Source organism: Haliotis cracherodii, unplaced genomic scaffold (assembly GCF_022045235.1).
Source record: "Haliotis cracherodii isolate W230 unplaced genomic scaffold, xgHalCrac1.p SCAF_8, whole genome shotgun sequence".
NCBI lineage: Eukaryota > Metazoa > Mollusca > Gastropoda > Lepetellida > Haliotidae > Haliotis > Haliotis cracherodii.
Window position 1 is genome coordinate 54,522,156 of NW_027266341.1, and position 22,045 is coordinate 54,544,200.

The window sequence follows — 22,045 nt, forward strand, 5'->3', positions numbered from 1 at the left end:
CGAATTACTAATCCAGAATCATATTAACTTGAGATTTGTTTAAAAAAATATGTACCATACATAATAATGAAAAAATCAATATGACAAAGGTTGTCTGAAAAGTGCTCCATATATTACTGAATGCCTCCTTGGTCTAGCGAAAGGTCCAGGGTTCAATCCCTGGCTACGTCATACCAAAAGGCGTTAAGAGATGGTGCTTGTTGTTACCCTGTCTGGCGCTTCGCATTGAGGGGCTAAAACAGGGACTAGTCGGTTTGGAGTCAGGACACTGTGTCTGAGTGGGTTATTCATGTTAAACTGCGGCATGGTATCTCAGTTGGTTAGCACTATAAACTCGGCATTAGTACGGACACACACACACACACACACACACACACACACACACACACACACACACACACACACATATGCATGCACGTTGCTTTATAAGTGCAATAGGGGGTGGTCGGGTAGCCTAGTGGTTAAATCATTCGCTCGTCACGCCGAAGACCCGGGTTCGATTCCTGACATAGGTACAATGTGTGAAGCCCATTTCTGGTGTCCCCCGTCGTGATATTGCTGGAATATTGCTAAAAGCGGCGTAAAACCATACTCACTCACTATAAGTGCAATAACCTTGGACGCGACGTTAAACCCGTGGTTTCGACTCACCTCACCATATGTTACTTTTAATGTTTTATGGATTATTTGACGAAGCATATGAGGTACTTTTCTGGATTAAGTTAATTCCTACTAAAATCGCTGCTCATAGATAAGGTTGTACCAGATGCAACACATTGAGCTCCACATGTTTCATATGCATTAAATTGAGAACGGGTGCAAATGGTACTTGTTGTTACCCTGCCAGGCACTCGGCATTAGGTGGATAAAACAAGCACTGATCCTCCCAGTTTGTATGCTGTGTCTGAGTTACAAGGGGTTAAATTATTATGTTAAATTGTGGCATGGTATCTCAGTGGTCTAGCACTATAAATCGGGCAAAAGCTTGGACTAGTACAAGCAGCCACACAAACACAGACATGTACATGCAAGTGTTGGCATCTGTACATATAACACCTGTAGGCCCCGTGAAGACCTAGGGTAGAATTAGTCTTCAGGAACCCATGCTTGCCATGAAAGATGACTATGCTTGTTGTAAGAGGCGGCTAATGGGATTGGGCTCCCTGACGTGGTTGATGCATGTGATCGTATCCCAATTGCGTGGATCAATGCTCATGATGTCAATCACTGGATAGTCTGATCCAAACTTGATTATTTACAGACCGATGTCATATAGCTGGAATATTGCTGAGTGTGGAGTTAAACAAACAAAAACTATTATGATGAGGTCTAACATGCTCTTTCTCTTCTTCAGGGGCAACTATGAGTCGGTGTCCCGCCCGCCGTCATACCCGGGCAAACTGAGTGTGGAATACCGTGCTGACGAGACAATACAGATACAGGATGATAGCGCCCTCTATCGCCAGTCTAAAAGCAGCCAATCACAAGCCAAAATGAGGCCGAGGCAGAGACGTGGGGAGAGTTTTAAGTAAGTGGTATAGTAATAATTTACATATATCGTTAATCTAAATGTGTGAATGACTATCAAATGCCAGTTATGACAAATTTGTAATCAGTTTCCATGATGTAAGGAATATATTTACCATGTACAGTCAAGTCTTGTTAATCTGACACACGTTAATCCGACAATCAGCTTTATCCGACACTAATGATGGGAACCGATTAAATCAGTGCTATTTAGAGCTGTTAATCCGACAGTCTCGCACTCCGACTCCGACACACCTAATTTGCAATGAATTGCTGAAATCACTTATTAATCAGTCTCATTAGTCCGACACAGTGATCAGCGTACTCAGTGGTCATCTGCCCACGAGTACACAGCCCCATGTTTTAATGCGAGTAGTTGCATATTTCAACGACTGCAGAGATAAATATTTCCTTTTTCCTTTTTTTCATTACGTGTTTGAATTACGTTTGAATTGTTACCTATCCTTACCTATCGAGTAGTTGTCTGATTTTTTATCACAAACGTTGATACTACCTAATTTTGTTTATCCGACATAATCATTTGCAACTAACAATGTCAGATTAACGGGATTTGACTGGACTTGACTGTATACTTTTCGGGAGAAATGATACTCCTACCTTGAGTCTCTGAGAACATCGAGTGTCCTGTATAATGTTGTTTTAATCTTTGATACTCTGAATTGCATCACAGAGTAAATTCTAGTTGTCAACAAAGGCAAACAAAATCAATAAACAATTTGTTGGCAGCATGTGGGCTAATTTCACTCCATGCTCTATGGGCATTAATTTCTTGTAGTTTGTGATTTGCATGAGAAATGACTTATAATGAATAAGATATGTGTTGATTCAACATCAAATGAATTTGTGTTGTTCACATCAAAGGTAGATAACTCCTGCCAGTCAGAGTGGCACTGACAGCTAAAACCAACTGGAAATGATGCGATTAAGAAATTGTTGTGTAACCTTTAGGATTATCTAAAACATGTATCCATGACTTTTCATGCTACTGAGTTTGTACAAATCTCACACTTAGAGTGCAACACCATTAACGTCAATGCACTTTTATTGAATCACCATGTCTGATTTTTTTATTTGTCCTCATGGTAGTAAATGTTTGTTAGAAAGCACTTACCATAAACAATGTCCTGAATAACAAGCAGTGTTGTTTACATTCCACAAGAGTATATGCCTCTTTCTTTGAGCCATGTGTGGCTGGTGCCTATGCACTTTTATCCATGTCTTTTTATCAGTGCACATTGACTTCAGCTGATGACAGTGTTTTATCATGCTTCTTTTTTATTGTTTTTTTTATGGTTATATACCACCTCATTCTGTTCTTGAATAATTTTTCACATTGGTGGGAAAAGCAATTGTCAGCAAGGTCAAGGTCATCGGGAGGTGAAGTGAAGTGATAGTGGACTATTTGAAGTCATCTGTGTTAATGGGTTCTAGTAGCATCAGTTGTATCAAGTTGGTTGGTTGGTTTGTTGTTTTACGCCGCACTCAGCAATATTCCAGCTATATGAAGGCGGTCTGTAAATAATCGAGTCTGGACCAGACAATCCAGTGATTGATTTCATTAGCATCGATCCACGCAATTGGAATCGATGACATGCATCAACCATGTCAGCGAGTCTGACCACCCGATCCCGTTAGTCGCCTTTTACGACAAACATAGTCGCCTTTTACGGCAAGCATGGGTTGCTGAAGACCTGTTCTACCCCGGATCTTCACGGGTCAGTTGCATCAGGTAGATGCTGATGACCTGGTATTGGTGTTATGTCACAGGGAATGTCATCTCTATTGTCTCTTTCAGTGTCATGGTAAGATTGAGAATGGAAAAATTCATTTGTGGGGAAACTGTTTACGTATATCATCATTGGAATGAAAAGTGATTTATCTTGTCCGTGTGTTCAGGTCACACAACAGCTTCCTGATCTCATGTTAATCAGCGTAGTCCTCAGAAAACAAGTCAGTCTGTGTCCTATCATGTATCTGGCGTGAGACAAAACAGGTCCAGTTATCTTACCTCCATGACAGAATGTTAAGATCTGATTGGTTCATGTGAACTTGATTAAATACTACACATCCACCCTAGGAGGGAAATAAATCCCTTATACCCTGCCAAGAAGTAAACAACCTGCACGTGGATTTCTGAGCGTGACAATAACTTGCACCCTGATACGAAGCAAAAACCTGTACGCTGTTTACGAGTCAGTGAAAGTCACATGACACAGCACATGTTAACCTCAGCTCAATTGAACAGCTGTTTTCTATCTGTTTCCAATTTGTTTTGATCGAATCATGATACAGCTAACTCTTAAATATAATGGGTATTGGGGGATGACAAGGGCTACTGAGGGTGGATATGGAGCTCTTGATTACCAGAGAACAAACACTTTGTTGGCCTGGATGAGCTGGCATGTCACCATACACAGGCTGTCATCACACCTAAAATCTTTCAGATTTTTTACAGACATCCTCTTCACTGCCAAATTATCTATGATTAGTTTTTTAGATAAACCCATTGTCAGGTAAATGCATGTCACTGAATCATTTGGTCACATGTTTTCAGAAAGTCTAACAATTAGCTGACTAATGTTTGACGACCATATGCAGATTATTGTACATTTATTTGCTTTCATCTAGTCTGAAGTATGTTAAGCACCTTTTCCTTTTATGTTATAAGCTGGAGATGTGCTTGGAACCACTATGAAGTCTGCATAGCAGTAAATCGTATGGTTATAATTCGGGGAAACTGAATATGAATATCTCGTCTTGTTTGTTTGTTGTTAAACACCGCACTCAGTAATATTCAAGCTATAATACAGCGGTCTGTAAAAAATTGAGTCTGGACCAGACAATCCAGTGATTGACATCATGAGCATTGATTTACGCAAATGGGATACAATGACATGCATCAACCAAGTCAGAGAGCCTGACCACCCGATCCCGTTAGTCACCTCCTACGACAAGCATAGTCGCCATTTACCGCCATTTACTTGTATTAGTATTGTATCTATACACTCAGTATGGGAATTTGGTATGGTACAAATGCCTGTGGCTTGAGACAGTGATAGTGTCAAAAAGGTTGTTGACCTTTGGTTCATGAGAACAAGATAATTTTAAGTGGTAGTATATGTTGTATGACAGATGGTACATCATTGAGCTGGCATTTGTGTACATGACAGCTTGTTCTTCCTGGTAGCCATTCTAGGGCTGATTGTATCGCAGACGCTTCCTCCCCTGGTCCAGCGAACCATACCAAAGGTCATCAAGTGCACTGCGAAACAAAGCCGTTAAATAATGACATTATTTTTCAGTGGATATGAAGATAAGAATCTTATTGACGTCGGATGATGTTCGAAAATATTCTGCATGTTCATCTGGTGTCAAATCTGTGAAAACGAAAGATAACATTATGTGAGTGTGTTTGTCAGCTGGGGCTGTCCGCCTTGTTTTAGTCATCGTACGCAGTAAGTGAATAGAGACTGATGGATGCGGACTCAGCTTGATGCCGCCAGGTTGAACCTGATGACCCTTGTGACAGCTGTATGCCAGGTCATTAGATGTATATGTTTTCCAAAATATCAACCATGTGTTTCGGCTTAAAGGTTTACATTTTTGTTCTAATTAATTAAGATTTTTTGTGAATGATGATTGGGAATAGCTTAATCTTTGAACCTATTACCAGTGATAGAGCATATTTCATACGCCACTCGTGAAATATCTCCTTTTCCCAAGTCTCTCGTTGTGAGAAATATGAGATTTCACTCGACACATGGAATATCCTATTTATGATATACTTAATGTTTTGTTTGCTTCCGGAAAATTACGTTGTTTTTTTCATTCCAAATGTAAAACCTTGAAACGTAGATTCTTTCTACTCAACATGCAGGGATGTTTCACCACCCCTTGTAATTGCGACTTAAAAAGTAGTTCCAAATTTGCAAAGTCTTAAAAATAAAAACAAAAGTAATAAAAAATAGCTTCGAGAACGCTGTTGGAAGCAACGGAAGACTTGCTGGTCAAGTAACAAAAATGGTGCCTTGCGAAAGTAACAGTCTTGATTGACGATTTACATGAGAAATTTACAGTTTATAACAAAACATTTACAAGAGAATAGCAAACACACAGACATGATATTAACTCCATAAATGACCATCTGTCATTATTTTGCTTTGTCAATGTGGAACATTCTGTGTCAAGAATGTTTCTTAAAAATAGGACAGAAATAAAGTTATTTAAAACAAAAGTTTGCGTGTATGTCTTGGTGAGGTAGTAGGATCATTGCCAGCTCGATGAAGTGTTTCCTGAAACACATATGCCACCATTCCACTGCAGAGTGTTTAGAGTTACCCGCTCTTGTCTTGTATTGAGACCAAACACACTGGGTACAATTTTTTATGGTAAAAAATCCTTTTGTTATTGCCTCAGTCTGAGAAATAATTCATTGTGGAGACATATATGCATTGCATCCAATAATTAACATGAACGTGTGTGTTTACTATAAATAGTTAGCTTTGTGAGCACATTACTCTGCATGCTTTTCCATGTGACAATGAGTGGTGTTTACAAATTTGTTAACAGCAAATGACAGCATCAATATTTCTGATACTATCATGGTTTGTGTTTTGTCAACAAAACATGTTTATTAATGAAGAATGTTCCTGAAATGTCGAACATGGAATAATTGCATTGACATAAAGAAAATATGTGGATGTCTTGTCAGGAATCTCATCCCACCTGTGTCATTGCAAGACATGCCTAAAATATGTTCCAGAAAATTTGCTTGTAGGCCAGAGCAATATTTATTTTGAGAGTTTGTATTAAAGAAGTTAACCTCAAATAACATTGTTAGCTATTTTAGGGTTTGGTTTATTCCTCTTGGAATAATGAACCAAAAAATCTCCACAACAAGAAAATGAATATTTTGGCCTAAAACAATTAAGAATCCGGGGTAGAATAGGTGTTCAGCAACCCATGCTTGCAGTAAAATGCGACTATGCTTGTCGTAAAAGGCGACTTACAGGATCGGGTGATCAGGCTTGCTGACTTGGTTGATGTATGTCATTGATCCCACATTGCGAAGATCAATGCTCATGATATTAATCACTGGATTGTCTGGTCCAGACTTGATAATTTACAGACCGCCGTCATATAGCTGGAATATTGCTGAGTTAAACAACAAACCAACCAACCAACAAATACTTTAATGTCATCATTGAATGTTTCAACTATTTTACTTGTAAAACCACAACATAAACATGAATAATTCTTAGTGAAATTGGGTAAAAAATATGTTGAAAATTGCTTATTTAAAGCAAATTTACTTTGATATGTAGATAACCGTTAAATTATCTGCCTTACAGCATGCACACAGATGTGTCTGAGAAAAACTAAATGCATCTTTTTCTAGTCGGGGTGGTCGGGTAGCCTAGTGGTTCAAGTGTTTGTTCGTCATGACGAAGACCCGGGTTTGATTTCCCACATGGTACAATGTGTGAAGCCCATTTCTGGTGTCTCCTGCCATAATATGGAATATTGCTAAAAGCGGCGTAAAACCAAACTCACTCACTTTTTATATTAATGAAAAGCTGCCCCTTCAGTTTAGAATATTATTAACCCCAGCTGAGCCCTTGCCTGTCCATCATCTTGTTACAATCACCTGTGGCCTCATTATCACCTCAGGTAGAAGCTAATTAATTCAGGTATGTGTAGTGTAAGCTGTGATTGACGTTCCGTGCTGTTCAGCGACACACCGCTATTTTTGTTGGTGTTGGCGATTGTTGAGGTCCACTTGACATCTGCCACTCAAAGGTCAGCGGTCAGTTGCAGTGACCAGCGTATACTCTAGGAAGAGGATATACAGTTTCATAGTGTATGATAGGCCTGGAAAATTGATAGAGCTTTGGTGTTGCCATGGGGTCTGCCCCTCCAAATGTTTTCAGTAGGACTCACTATTTAGGCAGAATATTTTTGCCAGTTAGCCTGACTTTACTTTTGTTTTATGAAATTTGTGTGTCTTATCAAATAGTAAATTTTCTCATAAGGGAAATATAGGGAACATGTGACAATGAATAATGTTTATTGCTGTGTTCAATAAAAGTGCCACTTATCAAGAAGATATGTCCGTGAACATGCTGAGTGAAATGGTAGTATACATTTTGTTCTCTTCATTGCCAAGCAATAGCACGTTATCTTCAGATACATAACCCCCGTGTGATTCTGGGTGAGGGTGAGGGGGGTGGTCACAAGCACCCATGTTTGTTATAAGAGATGACTAATGAGGATCAGTGTCAGTGACTTGGCTGATGAAGTAGATCGTTGCTCATGCTTTCAGCCAATGATTTTGTCTGTCCAGACACAATTATTTTCACCAATTGTGATGTTTTTTGGTTTTGTTTGTTGTTTAATGCTGCACTCAGAAATATGACAGCGGTCTGTAAATAACCAGACGATCCTGTGATTGACAAGATGAGAGCATCAATCTATGTAATTGGGATACGATGACCTGCATCAACCAATTCAAATTGTCTGACCACCCGATCCTATTAGTCACTCTTATGACAAGCTTTGCTTACTGAAGATTAATTCTAACCGGATCTTCCTGAGGCTGTGATGTAACTGGTATGTTGCTCAGTGTGGTGTTACTCTTTCTCAGGGGACACGGGTGGCCCAGTCGTCAAGGCGCCGCGATTCGCTGTGCAGAGTTGCGTCCCTTGGGCACGCCAGAAACCTATGATTGTGGGTTCGAATCCCAGTTCGCACCGATTTGTCAGCACCATACCATTGCTCGTGGGTTTCACTGAAGTGGTAAATGTCTGAGACCTGCATCACTTCGGGCTTTCCTTCCACATTAAGCTGACACGTTGTGATATAACTGGAATACTGTTAAAAGCGGTGTTAAAACCAACTTACTCGTTCACTACTTTTTCTCAACTCAAGTACATACGAATCTCATACACTTAAACCTCCTTAGTGTGGAACCTGTTATTCTGGACACCCCAACTTCATATCTTAAACAATTGCCTCAAGAAATTATATGCTTTTCATTATTCTTTTATCTCTAACTTAGCAATAATCAATGATTACTTCACTCATATGGTCAGAAGCATAATGAATTTTCACAGGGGTAACACCTAAAGTTGAACTAGTCCACAGCTCATTTTGGGCTAAGTGGTTCATGTTAGTATTCAAATTTGGGCAGAATACAAACGGTCATTCCACATTTTCCCTGGCAGAGTTGTCATTGTGTCTCACCCTTTTTTGTGGGTTAGGGGTACGCCCCTGTAGTCTAGTGGTAGAGCGTTCGCCCGGAGAGCGGAAGGTCCGGGGTTCGATCCCCGACGGCTTCATACCAAAAGACGTTAAAAGATGGTACTTGTTGTTACCCTGTCTGGCGCTCGGCATTAAGGGGCTAAAAACAAGGACTGTTTGGCTCGGAGTATACTGTGTCTGAGTGGGGTATTCATGTTAAACTGCGGCATGGTATCTCAGTGAGCAAGCACTATAAATCGGCATCAGTTCGGACTAGTACAAGCAGCCACACACACACACACACGTGCATGCACATCGCTATATAAGTGCAATAATCTTGGACGCGACGTTAAACCCCATTTCACCTCACCACCTTGTGGGTTAGGGTGTATAATCATGGCATGGACAGAAACTTGCAATCATGTTAGTCATGTACTCAGTAACCCTCACCTTGGAAGGAGCATCTCAAGCATACAAATTTGCTTGCTTTTCAACACTGCAAAAATATGCACCGTGACTTCTTACAGTGTCAGTTGAATATGACAACATCCTTCACCTTTTCATGACGATTTGGGAATACACCCAACAAGATATGTCCCCAATGACAAAGTGTTTTTTTTGTTAATGAATCTGCAAACAAAGCCATAAATAGCCGTTGAAGTTGATACTATTGAATAGGTCGTCCTGTATCACTCGTGATAGGCATGGGGTATAGGCCACAAGAAATCTGTTATTTGATTTTCATCCCAATCTTGTTGTTGTTCTGGATGAATTTTAATTTTATTTTGTTTTTTCAAAGAAACTGATCTTGTCATCTGTGTACATTATCTGTTGACAGACATAAGTGAGTGAGTATGGTTTAATGCCACCTTTAGCAATATTCCAGCAATATCAGGGTAGGGGACATCAGAAATGGGCTTCACACATAGTGTTGACGGATGTGATTCACATGAAACATGAGTGTTTGATCAGACTACAGATTGTTCTGGTGATTAGATGACCTAGCTTCTTTGAGAGTGTGGGTTCAAATTCCAGATGTGACTCCACCTAAAAAGTACTAGAATTTGTACTTAACTATGAAAGTGAAATCCCAAATATAACATATGTTACAGGCTATAGAGTATTTCATTATGTATAAAAGAAGGGGAATTTTGTGACAGGTACCTGGAGACCATAAGACAGTGTGAGGCAGGGTATTTGGTAGTGACGCAGCAGGATGGAAATCTAATAATTTATAATGGCCAAGGTTGACCCTAATGCCCATTGTAGTAGATGGTATGGGAGTAGTCACAAGGTTTTCCTGTTCCAGGACATAATTACAGTACGATCAACACCGTAAGGGATTTCAGGTATGTTATCTACCTGCCACACAGGTAAACACAGGTAGTCAAGTGCTACCTGTGATGGACTGGTGAAGCAGGCAACATCGTGACTGGGATGGGTGACCCCTGACCTTGTGATGTAATGATACTGGGGTGTGAATGAAAGATACGAATATCAATTAGGCTCATAAATCAACATTTGCTCATAATATTTGTTCTTTGTAAACAGTTTCTACAAACAAAATATTTACTTAGATGCACTCATATTTTAGCCCATTTGATGCATGTTTTGGTTTGAAGGTCAAGATACGACCTTCACACTAGAATGTCAGTTTTTGGTGTTATGAATTTTTTTCTGATAGTAAATATATGTAGTATAAACACTGTTGTTTAAATAGCCTAAACCGGAATGTTTACATATGCAAGTTGTTTTTTTTGTTGGATCTTTTTTCACCAAAGAAAATGTGTTAGTTTTAACAAAAATTTATTAATGACTGAAAGATTTTGAAATTTTCTTCTGAAATACCAGTGATTATATATTACGAGTTTAGGTTTAGTGATTCTTTTTTTTCTGAATAGTGAGTTAAAATGGCCTAAAACTTTGTTCTCAGGGAAGTATTTAAGTAATAAACTATTGATCTCTTCATGATCGAAAATTATTACGACTGAAAAGATACTTAAAAAAGGGTCTTAAATTCCAAAGAACAAATAATTAATTGGTTGTCATCCGAAATTGAAGTGGGAAAATGCTGCATGGTTTGGTGCCAGTTTCCTGTCTAGGTCTAGAAATGGTAAATAGTGCCACATTGAAAAATGTGATCGGGAAAACAGCAAGGTTTGAAGGACTTAATCCCACAAGCTGGGACTGCCAGATGGCAAGAGCCTAGTTTCTTTGTGACATTAATTTACCTTTAGGGACCAAACAGTTTTGTTTATTATTTTGTTTCAGTCAGTGCTTAAGGAAAATTTTCAACACTTCCACCATAGTTAGGGAACAAATTATTCTTTTCCTGAAAGATGTTAGAATAAGTTCGTTGTTTAAGGCTGCATAAAGCAATATTCCAGCTATTATGATAGCGGTCTCTTAATAGTCAAGTCTGGGCCAGACAATCCAGTATTTTACATCATGAGTTTGATCTATGCAATTGGGTTACAATGATGTACATCAACCAAGTCAGCGTGTCTGGCCACCCGATCCTGTTAGTCGCCTCTTACAACAAGTATTGTCACGGGGTGAATATCCAATGGTGAGTCCCTGGCAGCTGAAATCGTGTGATATATGCTATAGTGCTGCTAGAATCAGCCACCTTGTGTTACCTAGTTCCAGCTTTGTGACCTATGCTACCTTCTGACTGCTGGCTTTCATGAATCCCATCTCAACCATCTCTCCAGCATGGAGATGATACTCCGTAAGATTCTCAGCGCAGGAATGTTTTTTCAGAGATTTGATTCGATAAATTTGAATAGTTAACACCCTTTCCCTAACAATAACAACAATTTTCATAGAGTTGCCATGTAGAGCTGGTTGACTTAAGGATTTTGCTGACAATCTGCCCGACAGTATTTTCCTTGTGTAGTGGTTTGGGATGTTGACTTGTGGACTTACACAGTTGTGGTCAGACACACGTGGTGAGCCACAGTCACACTGGCCCTCTGTGTGACCAGATCCCTAGGGGCTGTTTGAACATGGCCGCCACAAGTGCCTAGTTCCTGTAGACTCATCCTACTTGGAAGTATTCCCCTTACAACTGATCACATGACGAGGAGAATGAGCTCCCCACTTAAGACTTAAATTCACAAGGCTATTCATGTTGATTTCAAGGAACTTAGGCTATTTGATTTGAAGGTTTAATTTTACTTTTCAAGGTTTTAAATTAATGTGACAGTCAGGGGTTCTTGTCATATCCCTAAATGTTAATTTTATTTAGTAATCACTATATTCACATACTGTCACAGTAAACCTCAAGGATCCACTTTGTTTTTGTTTACAAATTTAGTTTCAATGTTTCAGACATTTTTAAGTCATAGTTTCGTATTAATTTTCAAAATATTATTCTGAGTAAATGTTCATTATCAGGTTAATAACTTTGACAGATGTATGTCAGACAATTAATCCAGCCAAAGTAATAAATGTCACTGAACGGTAACTTATTCTATGAGGAACTTCCTACACCCCTCTGACCCTGCTCCCCTATTACTGAGACAGTGGACTCACCCACAGCATTAACTAATAGGAGATAAAATGGTTCGGCTAATCCTCGGGTAAAGGAGTCTGTTTAGGCTGATCCAGCCAACAGTGGGAGTTACTCAACCACCTGAGAGGGTTACGAGCTGTATCGCCCAGAGGGAAATACGACACACTGGGGAATAACACTCTTATCACCTGGTGAGCCGACCAATAAGAGGACAGACAGGTCTGCGGTGACCAGTCCCACTGGAATGTTATACTGACCACAAACCAACACAGAGGTTCTGTTTTCTGCCACTGGATATTTACTTGGATAAACTTGTGAACAGTATGAGACAGAGGAGTTGATGTAAGTTCTCCCTTTATCTTCCTATGCAGTAATTACTGTGCCTATAAACCATTAAAATGTGGCAATGTGTCATGGCTCTCCTTTAGACAGTTGCCATTAAACGGCCCCCTTCATAGTGACTTGAAGGCAAGTATGTGGGGTGAAGGGGTATTTTTCTTTGACATAATTCTTATTTATTTGATGTATTTTCCTATAATAGGAAAATGGCTTATTTCTATATTGTATAATTCTCAGGGACCTGAGTATGCAATTTGAATACGTATTGATCTCTAGAATGTTAGTAATGTCATCAGCTTTTATGAACTGTCTATTATTATTAGTAGTATCATCATTATCATCATCATCATCATCATCATCACTGTGTTATTTTGAACCTGCCAACTCTTACAATATATCAGCTTTTTTGATCATCAATAGGTCTCCACAATTTTTATGTAACTGTATTTGTTATGAAGTGGTATAAGGTAGATAATGAAAAGAAATCAAGATAATTATTCATTATATACAAAACAAATTTAACTTTTTTGTAATGCGTTAGTCAGCCAAGCTTAACCCATTAAGTGGAACCATTATTCCAGTGAAATCTGATATTCATGGTGAGGGACATTCACTCTATAATGCCCTAATATGTCCATCATTTACCTATCTCAATAGGTCATGTCGAGAAATAACCCATGACTCCGGCCTCCCCCAACTCCCTAGGTTACCATGGTAATTAAACTCATCCCAGTGCTCTGTCCCGTCTTCATAAATGATTAAATAGTGTATTAGAGTGAGGGATGTGGTGCTTATGCTGTAGCCACACTGTGAGAGAAGGATAATGGTGACACAATGGCAGCATGTGATAGGGGTGCATACTGGCCCGTCAGGGAGGATGTCTGGCTGAATGAGGTCCAGCGAGGTGTGATTTGCTCTGCTTGAGCGCCAGTGATACATGGTATAGGTATTCCAAGGATGTTGTGATTTATCAGTGTAGCTGGTGTAAGTGTGTGTATATTGAATATTGTCAATGGCCCATGGCACGCTAATGCAGTAAGTCTTTTGTAGGGATGTTGTGTGTCTGGCTGACAGCTTCATCCGTTTCTGAGCATTAATAAGCACTTATCAAAGACTCCCGAGTTGAGGAATGTGTCCTTTGTGTGGTTCACCTTTACATTTGTGTCGATATTATGTGTTAAATTTGGGGTGAATATATCAAGATTAGATTAGATAAGATAAGACTTCAGTTTCATCACGATTGTCATCCTTGATCTGTCAGCAACATGCCTGTCCTCTGGGGTTTCACCGAACTGGTAAACCAGACTTGGCGTGATTTAACTGGAATACTCACTCACTCACTCACTCACTCACTCACTCACTCACTCACCTCCCACCACTCACTTTCTCTCTCTCTCTCTCTCTCTCACTCACTCACTCACTCACTCACTCACTCACTCACTCACTCACTCACCACTCACTCACCCACTCACTTTCTCTCTCTCTCACTCACTCACTCACTCACTCACTCACTCACTCACTCACCACCCACCACTCACTCACTCACTCACTCACCCACCCACCACTCACTTTCTCTCTCTCTCACTCACTCATTCACTCACTCACCAATTGTGATTGATGTGACATGTATTTAAAGGGGTTTGTTCTGTCTAGACGTAGAGGCATAAAATGGATATCATATTAAGAACAAAATCTTCAGCATTTCCAGTATACAGGGCTTCCTGTGCAGGGAATGTGTTCAGTTCTGTCTGACCAAGGTGCAAGTATCTGATGATGCTGTGAGCTGTGTAGCCGTGACTATACTTGATATACTAAGCACATTCCTGAGTGACCAACCATTCTCCTTAAACAATGGCCTGAAGACATGAGTGACCCCTGCTTGGCCATAAACCATAGGTAAAGTGGGTCAGTGTGGGAGGGGGAGGGGTGTGGGGGTGGGGCTGCTTGGGGCTGGGTTGGAGAAGAGGTGTGTGAGTGATAATGGGGCTTATGGATCAGTTATTAAAGGGACACTGGAACTATTGTGTATGTGGTTGGTGGGGGAGAAAGCGCTTGTTACACCTCTGAATTTTCATGTTGATAATCAGAGCTATCACATGGGTTATTATTGTGTATTGTAATCATTGTAATTCTCATCAGGAAATAATTACAATTTTACAAGTGAGGTTTGACATCTGCTCATGGCTGATATGATGAGGCAGGGCCTAGTTACTGAGATGGTTTATATGCATAGGAATAACATGAACAACAACAAGGGAAGGGGAAAAACGAAACTTGTGGGTGGGCCAGCAAAACGGAAAGGAGTAGGATCTGAAATAGGGTGGTTGTAGGTGGGCCAGTGAGAGGGGATCTGAAATAGGGTGTTTGTAGGTGGGCCAGTGAGAGGGGATCTGAAATAGGGTGGTTGTAGGTGGGCCAGGGAGAGGGGATCTGAAATAGGGTGGTTGTAGGTGGGCCAGTGAGAGGGGATCTGAAATAGGGTGGTTGTGGGTGGGCCAGTGAGAGGGGATCTGAAATAGGGTGGTTGTAGGTGGGCCAGGGAGAGGGGATCTGAAATAGGGTGTTTGTAGGTGGGCCAGGGAGAGGGGATCTGAAATAGGGTGGTTGTAGGTGGGCCAGGGAGAGGGGATCTGAAATAGGGTCATTGTAGGTGGGCCAGGGAGAGGGGATCTGAAATAGGGTGTTTGTAGGTGGGCCAGGGAGAGGAGATCTGAAATAGGGTGTTTGTAGGTGGGCCAGTGAGAGGAGATCTGAAATAGGGTGTTTGTAGGTGGGCCAGGGAGAGGGGATCTGAAATAGGGTGTTTGTAGGTGGGCCAGTGAGAGGAGATCTGAAATAGGGTGTTTGTAGGTGGGCCAGGGAGAGGGGATCTGAAATAGGGTGTTTGTAGGTGGGCCAGTGAGAGGAGATCTGAAATAGGGTGGTTGTGGGTGGGCCAGTGAGAGGGGATCTGAAATAGGGTGTTTGTAGGTGGGCCAGGGAGAGGGGATCTGAAATAGGGTGGTTGTAGGTGGGCCAGTGAGAGGGGATCTGAAATAGGGTGTCTGGCCAGTAGTGGATGACATCAGTTTCATAATTCATTCACAATGAAATGGATTAATGGTTTTTTTTCAATTGCTGTTAAAGTGAGCTCCTGTTGCCAACAATGTGTTGGTAGTTTTGAAAGTTGATTTGACAAATGCATCAGTTACTCTATAATGTTGTGATGGTTCTGACAACTAGGCTCTGTGTGGGTCAAAGGTCACCTGGAGGTGCAGTGTGGGTAGTCAGTGATCTACTGCTGTGCTAATTAGAGGGAGAACATCACCCATTCCGGGAGGCCGACTGATTTGCAAGGATCAGTAGACACGTTAATTGGATCTCAAAGTTAAATGTTTGGGCAAACTCATTAAAACATTAGGACTTCCTCATCCATGGGGAATTTCATTGTCGTCAAAATTTGAGCATCTAACAGAAAACATGCCATCTGTTGCCAATAGGAGGTAGTAACCTCTCTCCTATTTTCATAATAGTTGATCACACGTCACTACGCAAGAATATGTACAGTTACGAGTGTCCCTGTGTTTTTCTATGCTATCGGGTGACAAATTGCCTTGACTGGGGTGTCTTTGGTGGGATGACAGGAAGGAGATAAGGAGAGCTAACTGAAGTTTGTTAACCGAGAATTGTTACCCAGGGGTCAGTGTTGCCTGGCAGTAGAAGCACGGTCAGCATTCTCATCAACAGGTGCCCCATGACGTCAGTGTTAGCTAACGGGTGATCAGTGTACGGGTTGTAATGCATTTCAACATCTTTGAGTAAGTACTGGTAACTGTGTGAGGTGTTTGTGTTTGATAGTTTGTTATTATCCCCCGCCACGAACTGGAAGGGGGATATTGGAATGGGAGCTGTCCGTCCGTCCGGCCATCCTTCCGTCCTTCCATCCGGCCGGCCGGCCATCCGTCCGTCACATTTCGTTTCAGGAGCAGATCTTGAAAACCGTACCATATTTCTTCACCAAACTTGGCACATAGCTAGATCTAGTGGTGAACTGGTGCCTTTTGATACTTTGGGATTTTAATCAAAGTTATTTTTCGAGTTTCCATGGCAACGACTTTGATTTGGACTGAAAATGGTGGTAGTCCTCGTTTCTGGAGCAGATCTTGAAAAACGTACTATATTTCTTTACAAAAAGGCCCAGTGAACATAGTTCACAGGAGCTAATCCATTGCACACACCCGGCATGTCATATTGGCGGTGGATGTGAGTATTTCATGCTTGTTTATGATAGAGTTTGTCAGATGTTCTGTGATGTTTTAATTATGAGGTTATTGGTGTGTAACCCGCAGTGAGAGTGTGAGGGGTGGTGTCATCGTTAATTATTTTGTTGGAATTGAAACATTTAGTCAATGAAAACCACATAGATATTGACAGGAAAATTGATAATTGTGTTTTCACAGTGTGGTATATGTTATATAGACTTGCACAGGTCTCTAAGGCAATGATTGTAAGTTTCAATAATGAAGAATGTGTAAATAATAAGAACATGTTGTCCCTATAAGAGACTGGAGTCATTACTGTCCACATACCTAGGTTTGCCTGTTAGGAGGATAGAATTACTTCACATCCATTGACTTTTCCTTTTTGGATGGGTGGCAGGAAGGTTACAGGGGTTTGTTTTATAGAGGGTTGGAGGTGGGGGTGGGGGTGGGATGGACTGGTGATCAAAGAGACACTTCAATTTGGATGTAGTTTGAGCATACCGTGGGATGTGGGATGATGTTCTGGAATTAGGAATAAGCATGAGACATCTCCTAATGTGCCTGATAACAACATGGGGTAGAACAGAATAGGAGGTGACCGTCAAGATAAGGGTAGACATTAGGGTAGCAGGAGAGTTGCCCTTTTTGATGTGAAGGGACAGTAGATTGGGCCGGGTCCAGGAGTGAGTGAGAATTGTTTTAAGCTGCTTTTAGCAATATTCCAGCAATATCACGTTGAGGAACACCAGAAATGGGCTTCACACATTGTATCCTTGTGGGGAATCGAACCCGGGCCTTCGGTGTGATGAACGAACACTTTCACCACTAGGCTACCCACCGCCGCTCAGGGTCTAGAAAGTGGGTAGATATTGGGGTTGGGAAGGGGTAGCAGAAGAATTATTAGCTCTTGGGTTGTGATTGGACAGTACACCTTGAACAGAGTAGATTACACAGGGTCCAGGATGTGGATAGATATTTGAGTTATTGAAGACAAGCAGGAGACTTGTCTGCCGTAAGGAATGTGAAGGGATAGTAAAGACTAAAGCTTAGTCTGTGAAAATATATAATTTTGATAGAAACAAATCACTTCATTTAAATAGAGAAGGAGCCCATCAACCTGAGGAAAATCTAGACGTGCTTTTGCATTACAGAAAGGGCTGGTGGAAGGGAAAATAATGTGGATCAGGGACTGTGAGAGACAAGGGGCAGTACACCATGATCAGAATAGATTTGACAGGGCCAGTCCAGTATGAGAGTAGATATTAGAGTTAGTGAGGGTAGTAGGATACTTGCCAGCCCTTGGCACAGTAAGGGTGTAGGCAGAGTGAGTGTAGACTTTGTGAGATAGACGCACACAAAAGCAAAGACTTATCATCATGATAACCAATAAGGTCTTTCCTCAAGCATAAAATGAAGATCCTTTGTGGGCAAGGCTATGTAATGGTTAAAGGTTTAAAAAAAAATCATCTTGATTGAAATTTAGATTGAAATGCGATACATTTATTTAATGAGCTAGTGTAAGCATTACAGTGACAGGATTATGCAAGATAGGAAAAAATGATTCGGCCAATGATTCTCCCTCATATAAATTCTTTTGGACAAATCCTTATCTCAAATTTTTCAGTGCATTGAAATCTGTCTTTTATCTTGAGGGGTTTCATGTTTCTGTCTGATGGAGGTGTTTCCTCATCAGTCAACAAAGCTTACCTGCAGACAGGTCGACAGCAGCGGCCTGTCAGGTAGAATGGCAGGAGTAATAGAAAATATCCATGGTGGCTGAAGAGTTGGAAGTGATGTTCATGTAAATACTTAGCCTTGTGACACTCACTTGTCTGCAGCTATAATGTTTTATGAGAGTTCCTTGATTGTTCAGGAGCTCAGGTAAGCATTGATATACCTGCCACTGTCTTGTGAGGTGATTTGAAATGGGGTTTAACGTCGCGTCCAAGATTATTGCACTTATGTAGCGATGTGCAGTATACTGACTCCGAGCCAACCAGTCCTTGTTTTAGCCCCTAAATGCCAAGCGCCAGACAGAGCAACAACAAGTACCATCTTTTTATGTCTTTTGGTATGGAGCGGGCGGGGATCGAACCCCGGACCTTCTGCTTTCCGGGCGGACGCTCTGCCACTAGCCATGGAGGCGGTCTCACTTCCTTATGAAGTAGGGTAAGGTGGTTAACGGCGTTAGCTTGTCATGCTGATAACCCATGTTTAATTCCTCAGATGGGTACTGTGTGTTATGTAAATGGTTGATATCACTGGATTGGTTTGTTTGTTGTTTAACGCCGCACCCAGCAATATTCGAGCTTAATGGCGGTGGTCTGTAGATAATTGAGTCTGGACCAGATAAACCAGTGATTGATATCATGAGCATCGATCCACGCAATTGGGATCGCCTCTTACGAAAAGCATATTGATATCATTGGATGGTATCCTTAATATTGTACTATAAAATTATTTTACCCATACCCATACCCATAATTTTTATCACTTTCTTATTTCCATGTTTTCAATATGTGGCATTATGATGAGGTTGGTATTGCTCAGTACCAAAGGTGGTCAAATATAAAATAGTTGAAGTCTATCCCTGCACTTATTATTGCATTGTAGGTATGGCATATATATATGTGATGCTGAAATCACAGGGAAGTTGCAAACAAGAAACATCTTTGATTTTATCCTTCTCACACTTTATTTAATGTCATATTTGTGTTATGGTGGTACTAATTGCAAGCAAAAACACCAAATATGGCTGTGGTCACATGACTATAAACACTAAAATATTTCAGTTATTGCGTTAGTAATGTAAAACACTTTTCGTCATAAATTACTTTGCTCGAAGTGAAACATTTAATCAATAAAAACTACATACATATAGAAAGAAAATGTCATTTCCTTTTCACAGTATTTCACTGTTACATTTAATAGTCTTTTTATGACCCACTTCGTTTCTCTGTTTGAATGTGTCACACCTGACCAACATGTTAACATACATGAAATGTCTATGTATCCAGACGATACCTACCTGCATGACATACCTGTAAATATTCCAAGAAAAAAAAATTCGGTATCATGAATATTTCGAGTGATACTTTCATGAAATTGTTTGCTCAGCCTCCACTACGAAAAAATGCCCCCCCCCCCCCCCCCCCCCCCCCCTCCAAATATTCATGATCCCTAACTTTTTTGTTTTGGTATATTTACAGGTATGTCATGCAGGTAGGTATCGTCAGGATCCGTTTATCCCTTCTTTTTGTTGAATATATACTGTGACAAGGTTAATCTTATGATATAGCACAAGGGAGACTCATCATCTGCCTTAGGGGTATTTGTTGGTAGGACTAATATTAGAATTGAAATAATCTGAATTATGATATTTGGATTCTTTCTGTTAAAATAAGTCTTTTGAATTTGTATTTTAAATGGTATAAACAAGGCTGAGAGTATGTAAGTTATATAGACATGCCTTTCCTCTTATGTGGGATTAACCTTTAGTAGTTTGTCAGCGCTAGTATATTCACTTGATTAATTGTGGTCAGTTTGGCCTGGGGGTAGAGGTGTGTTAGGGAACATTATGATAGGTGGGACAGTCTGGTAATCTTTATCATTGTCCTCTGGCTTTTGACAAAGCTGTTCTGGCCTTGCTGGATTATTCCATTAGTGGTGGATAGTACTTAGGGAAGTAGCTTGCATTTAGTCATTGTATGAATAGTCACACATGTAACATTAGTACATAGGTAAGTAGTATCTACTACTATCAGCAGATTCAGGCAGGCAATAACTGGTATGAACCTGCACCTACTTTGTGGTTCTTAAGAGCAGCCAATTTCGTAGAAGAGAGCTGAGATAAAGTTAACCTGATAAAGTTATGTAATTGATAACAAGTCAGTTGTTAACAATAGGTTCTCAAGGTTAAATCAAGGATGTATTTTTTTTATGTTTTTTAGGTCACCTTTGTATTTTGTGACCTTGTTGTAGTTTTTCACATATTTGAAAAAGAGCAGTTGGATATATATTACATCATATCAAATTAACACACAAAAATTCAAATGTTTGAAACAAGGGTTGAATCATATTTGTTTGTTCAATGAATAGTTTTATTTTAAGAAAGGTATTTATTTATGTCAACTTCTTTATTACGAGGAACACAATGAGGAACTCATGAAGTATCTCTCTTATGTGTATTCTATTCAACCTGTAATTATGATGGTAATATGATTTTTAATGGTATTTAATTATGTGTTTTATGTTAGGAAGAATTTTATTGTTGGCACTCATCTTGCTTCAGGGACTTAATTTGTGTGTGTATATTGGCCATTATAGCTGTCAGGGAAGTGAATTATCTGGTGTAGTTGTTGATAGACCTGTCAGTTCACACAAGCAGGTCAGACCAAGTCCTTGAATGGGGCTTATAGATAAGAGGACAGGGATAGAATTTCAGGCTTTGAAATTCACTGACTGCATGTGCCAGATTATCAACTGAGCTTGGTCTTCTTGGCACCTGAACCACATGGGGATTTCGGGGTCGGAGTGGGTCTCCAGCTACCTAGGCTTGTCATAAGAGCTGACTAAAACGGGGATCAGGTGTCATAAGGTGGGACCTGGCTGATGGTGTATCATCGTATCCCTCTCGGATGGATTGTTGCTCATACTATCGACCACCTGATTGCCTGGCACAGACATGGTTATCTCCAGCCTTGTGAGATAGGGCTGGAATATTGCAGACTACTAAGCTGAATAACATTCATCTTCTCACTGTCTTGGCTCAGACCTGCATCACTTCGGGTTTTCCTCCTGCATCAAGCTCACACGCCCTCATATAACTGGAATACTGTTCAAAGCAGCGTTAAACCCAACTCACTCTCTCTCCTGGCAGAGTAAGTATGTGTGTTTTGACATAGTCTAAGTACCATGTAGTAATAAAAGAAAATTGTTGCAGACAATTACAATTATTACAATAAAATTAAATTAAAAACCATTTCGTAGAAGATTAATTGCAAACATAGGAGTTATTTTCAAGCTGTTTTGGGTAAGAAAGCAAGAACTGTCTAAGTTTAGAATATTTTGAAAATAGCTCCTACAAACTTGTTAAATAATTGTTTAAATCATGAGAAATAACACCTTCATGGTAATGGTGGGTTATATGTACTGAACAAAA

The 22,045-nt window shown here is 40.3% G+C and overlaps 1 protein-coding gene across 4 annotated transcripts in view; it reads left to right on the plus strand.

The window, feature by feature from the left end:
- The window catches only part of LOC139449916 (uncharacterized), a 219,076-nt gene that overhangs the window by 112,352 nt on the left and 84,679 nt on the right, over positions 1-22,045 (plus strand). For all 4 annotated transcript variants that reach the window (XM_071231523.1, XM_071231524.1, XM_071231525.1 and 1 more), the window contains one exon: positions 1,355-1,528. In XM_071231523.1, the coding sequence (XP_071087624.1) occupies positions 1,355-1,528 (174 nt within the window). The remainder of the gene's footprint in view (positions 1-1,354; positions 1,529-22,045) is intronic.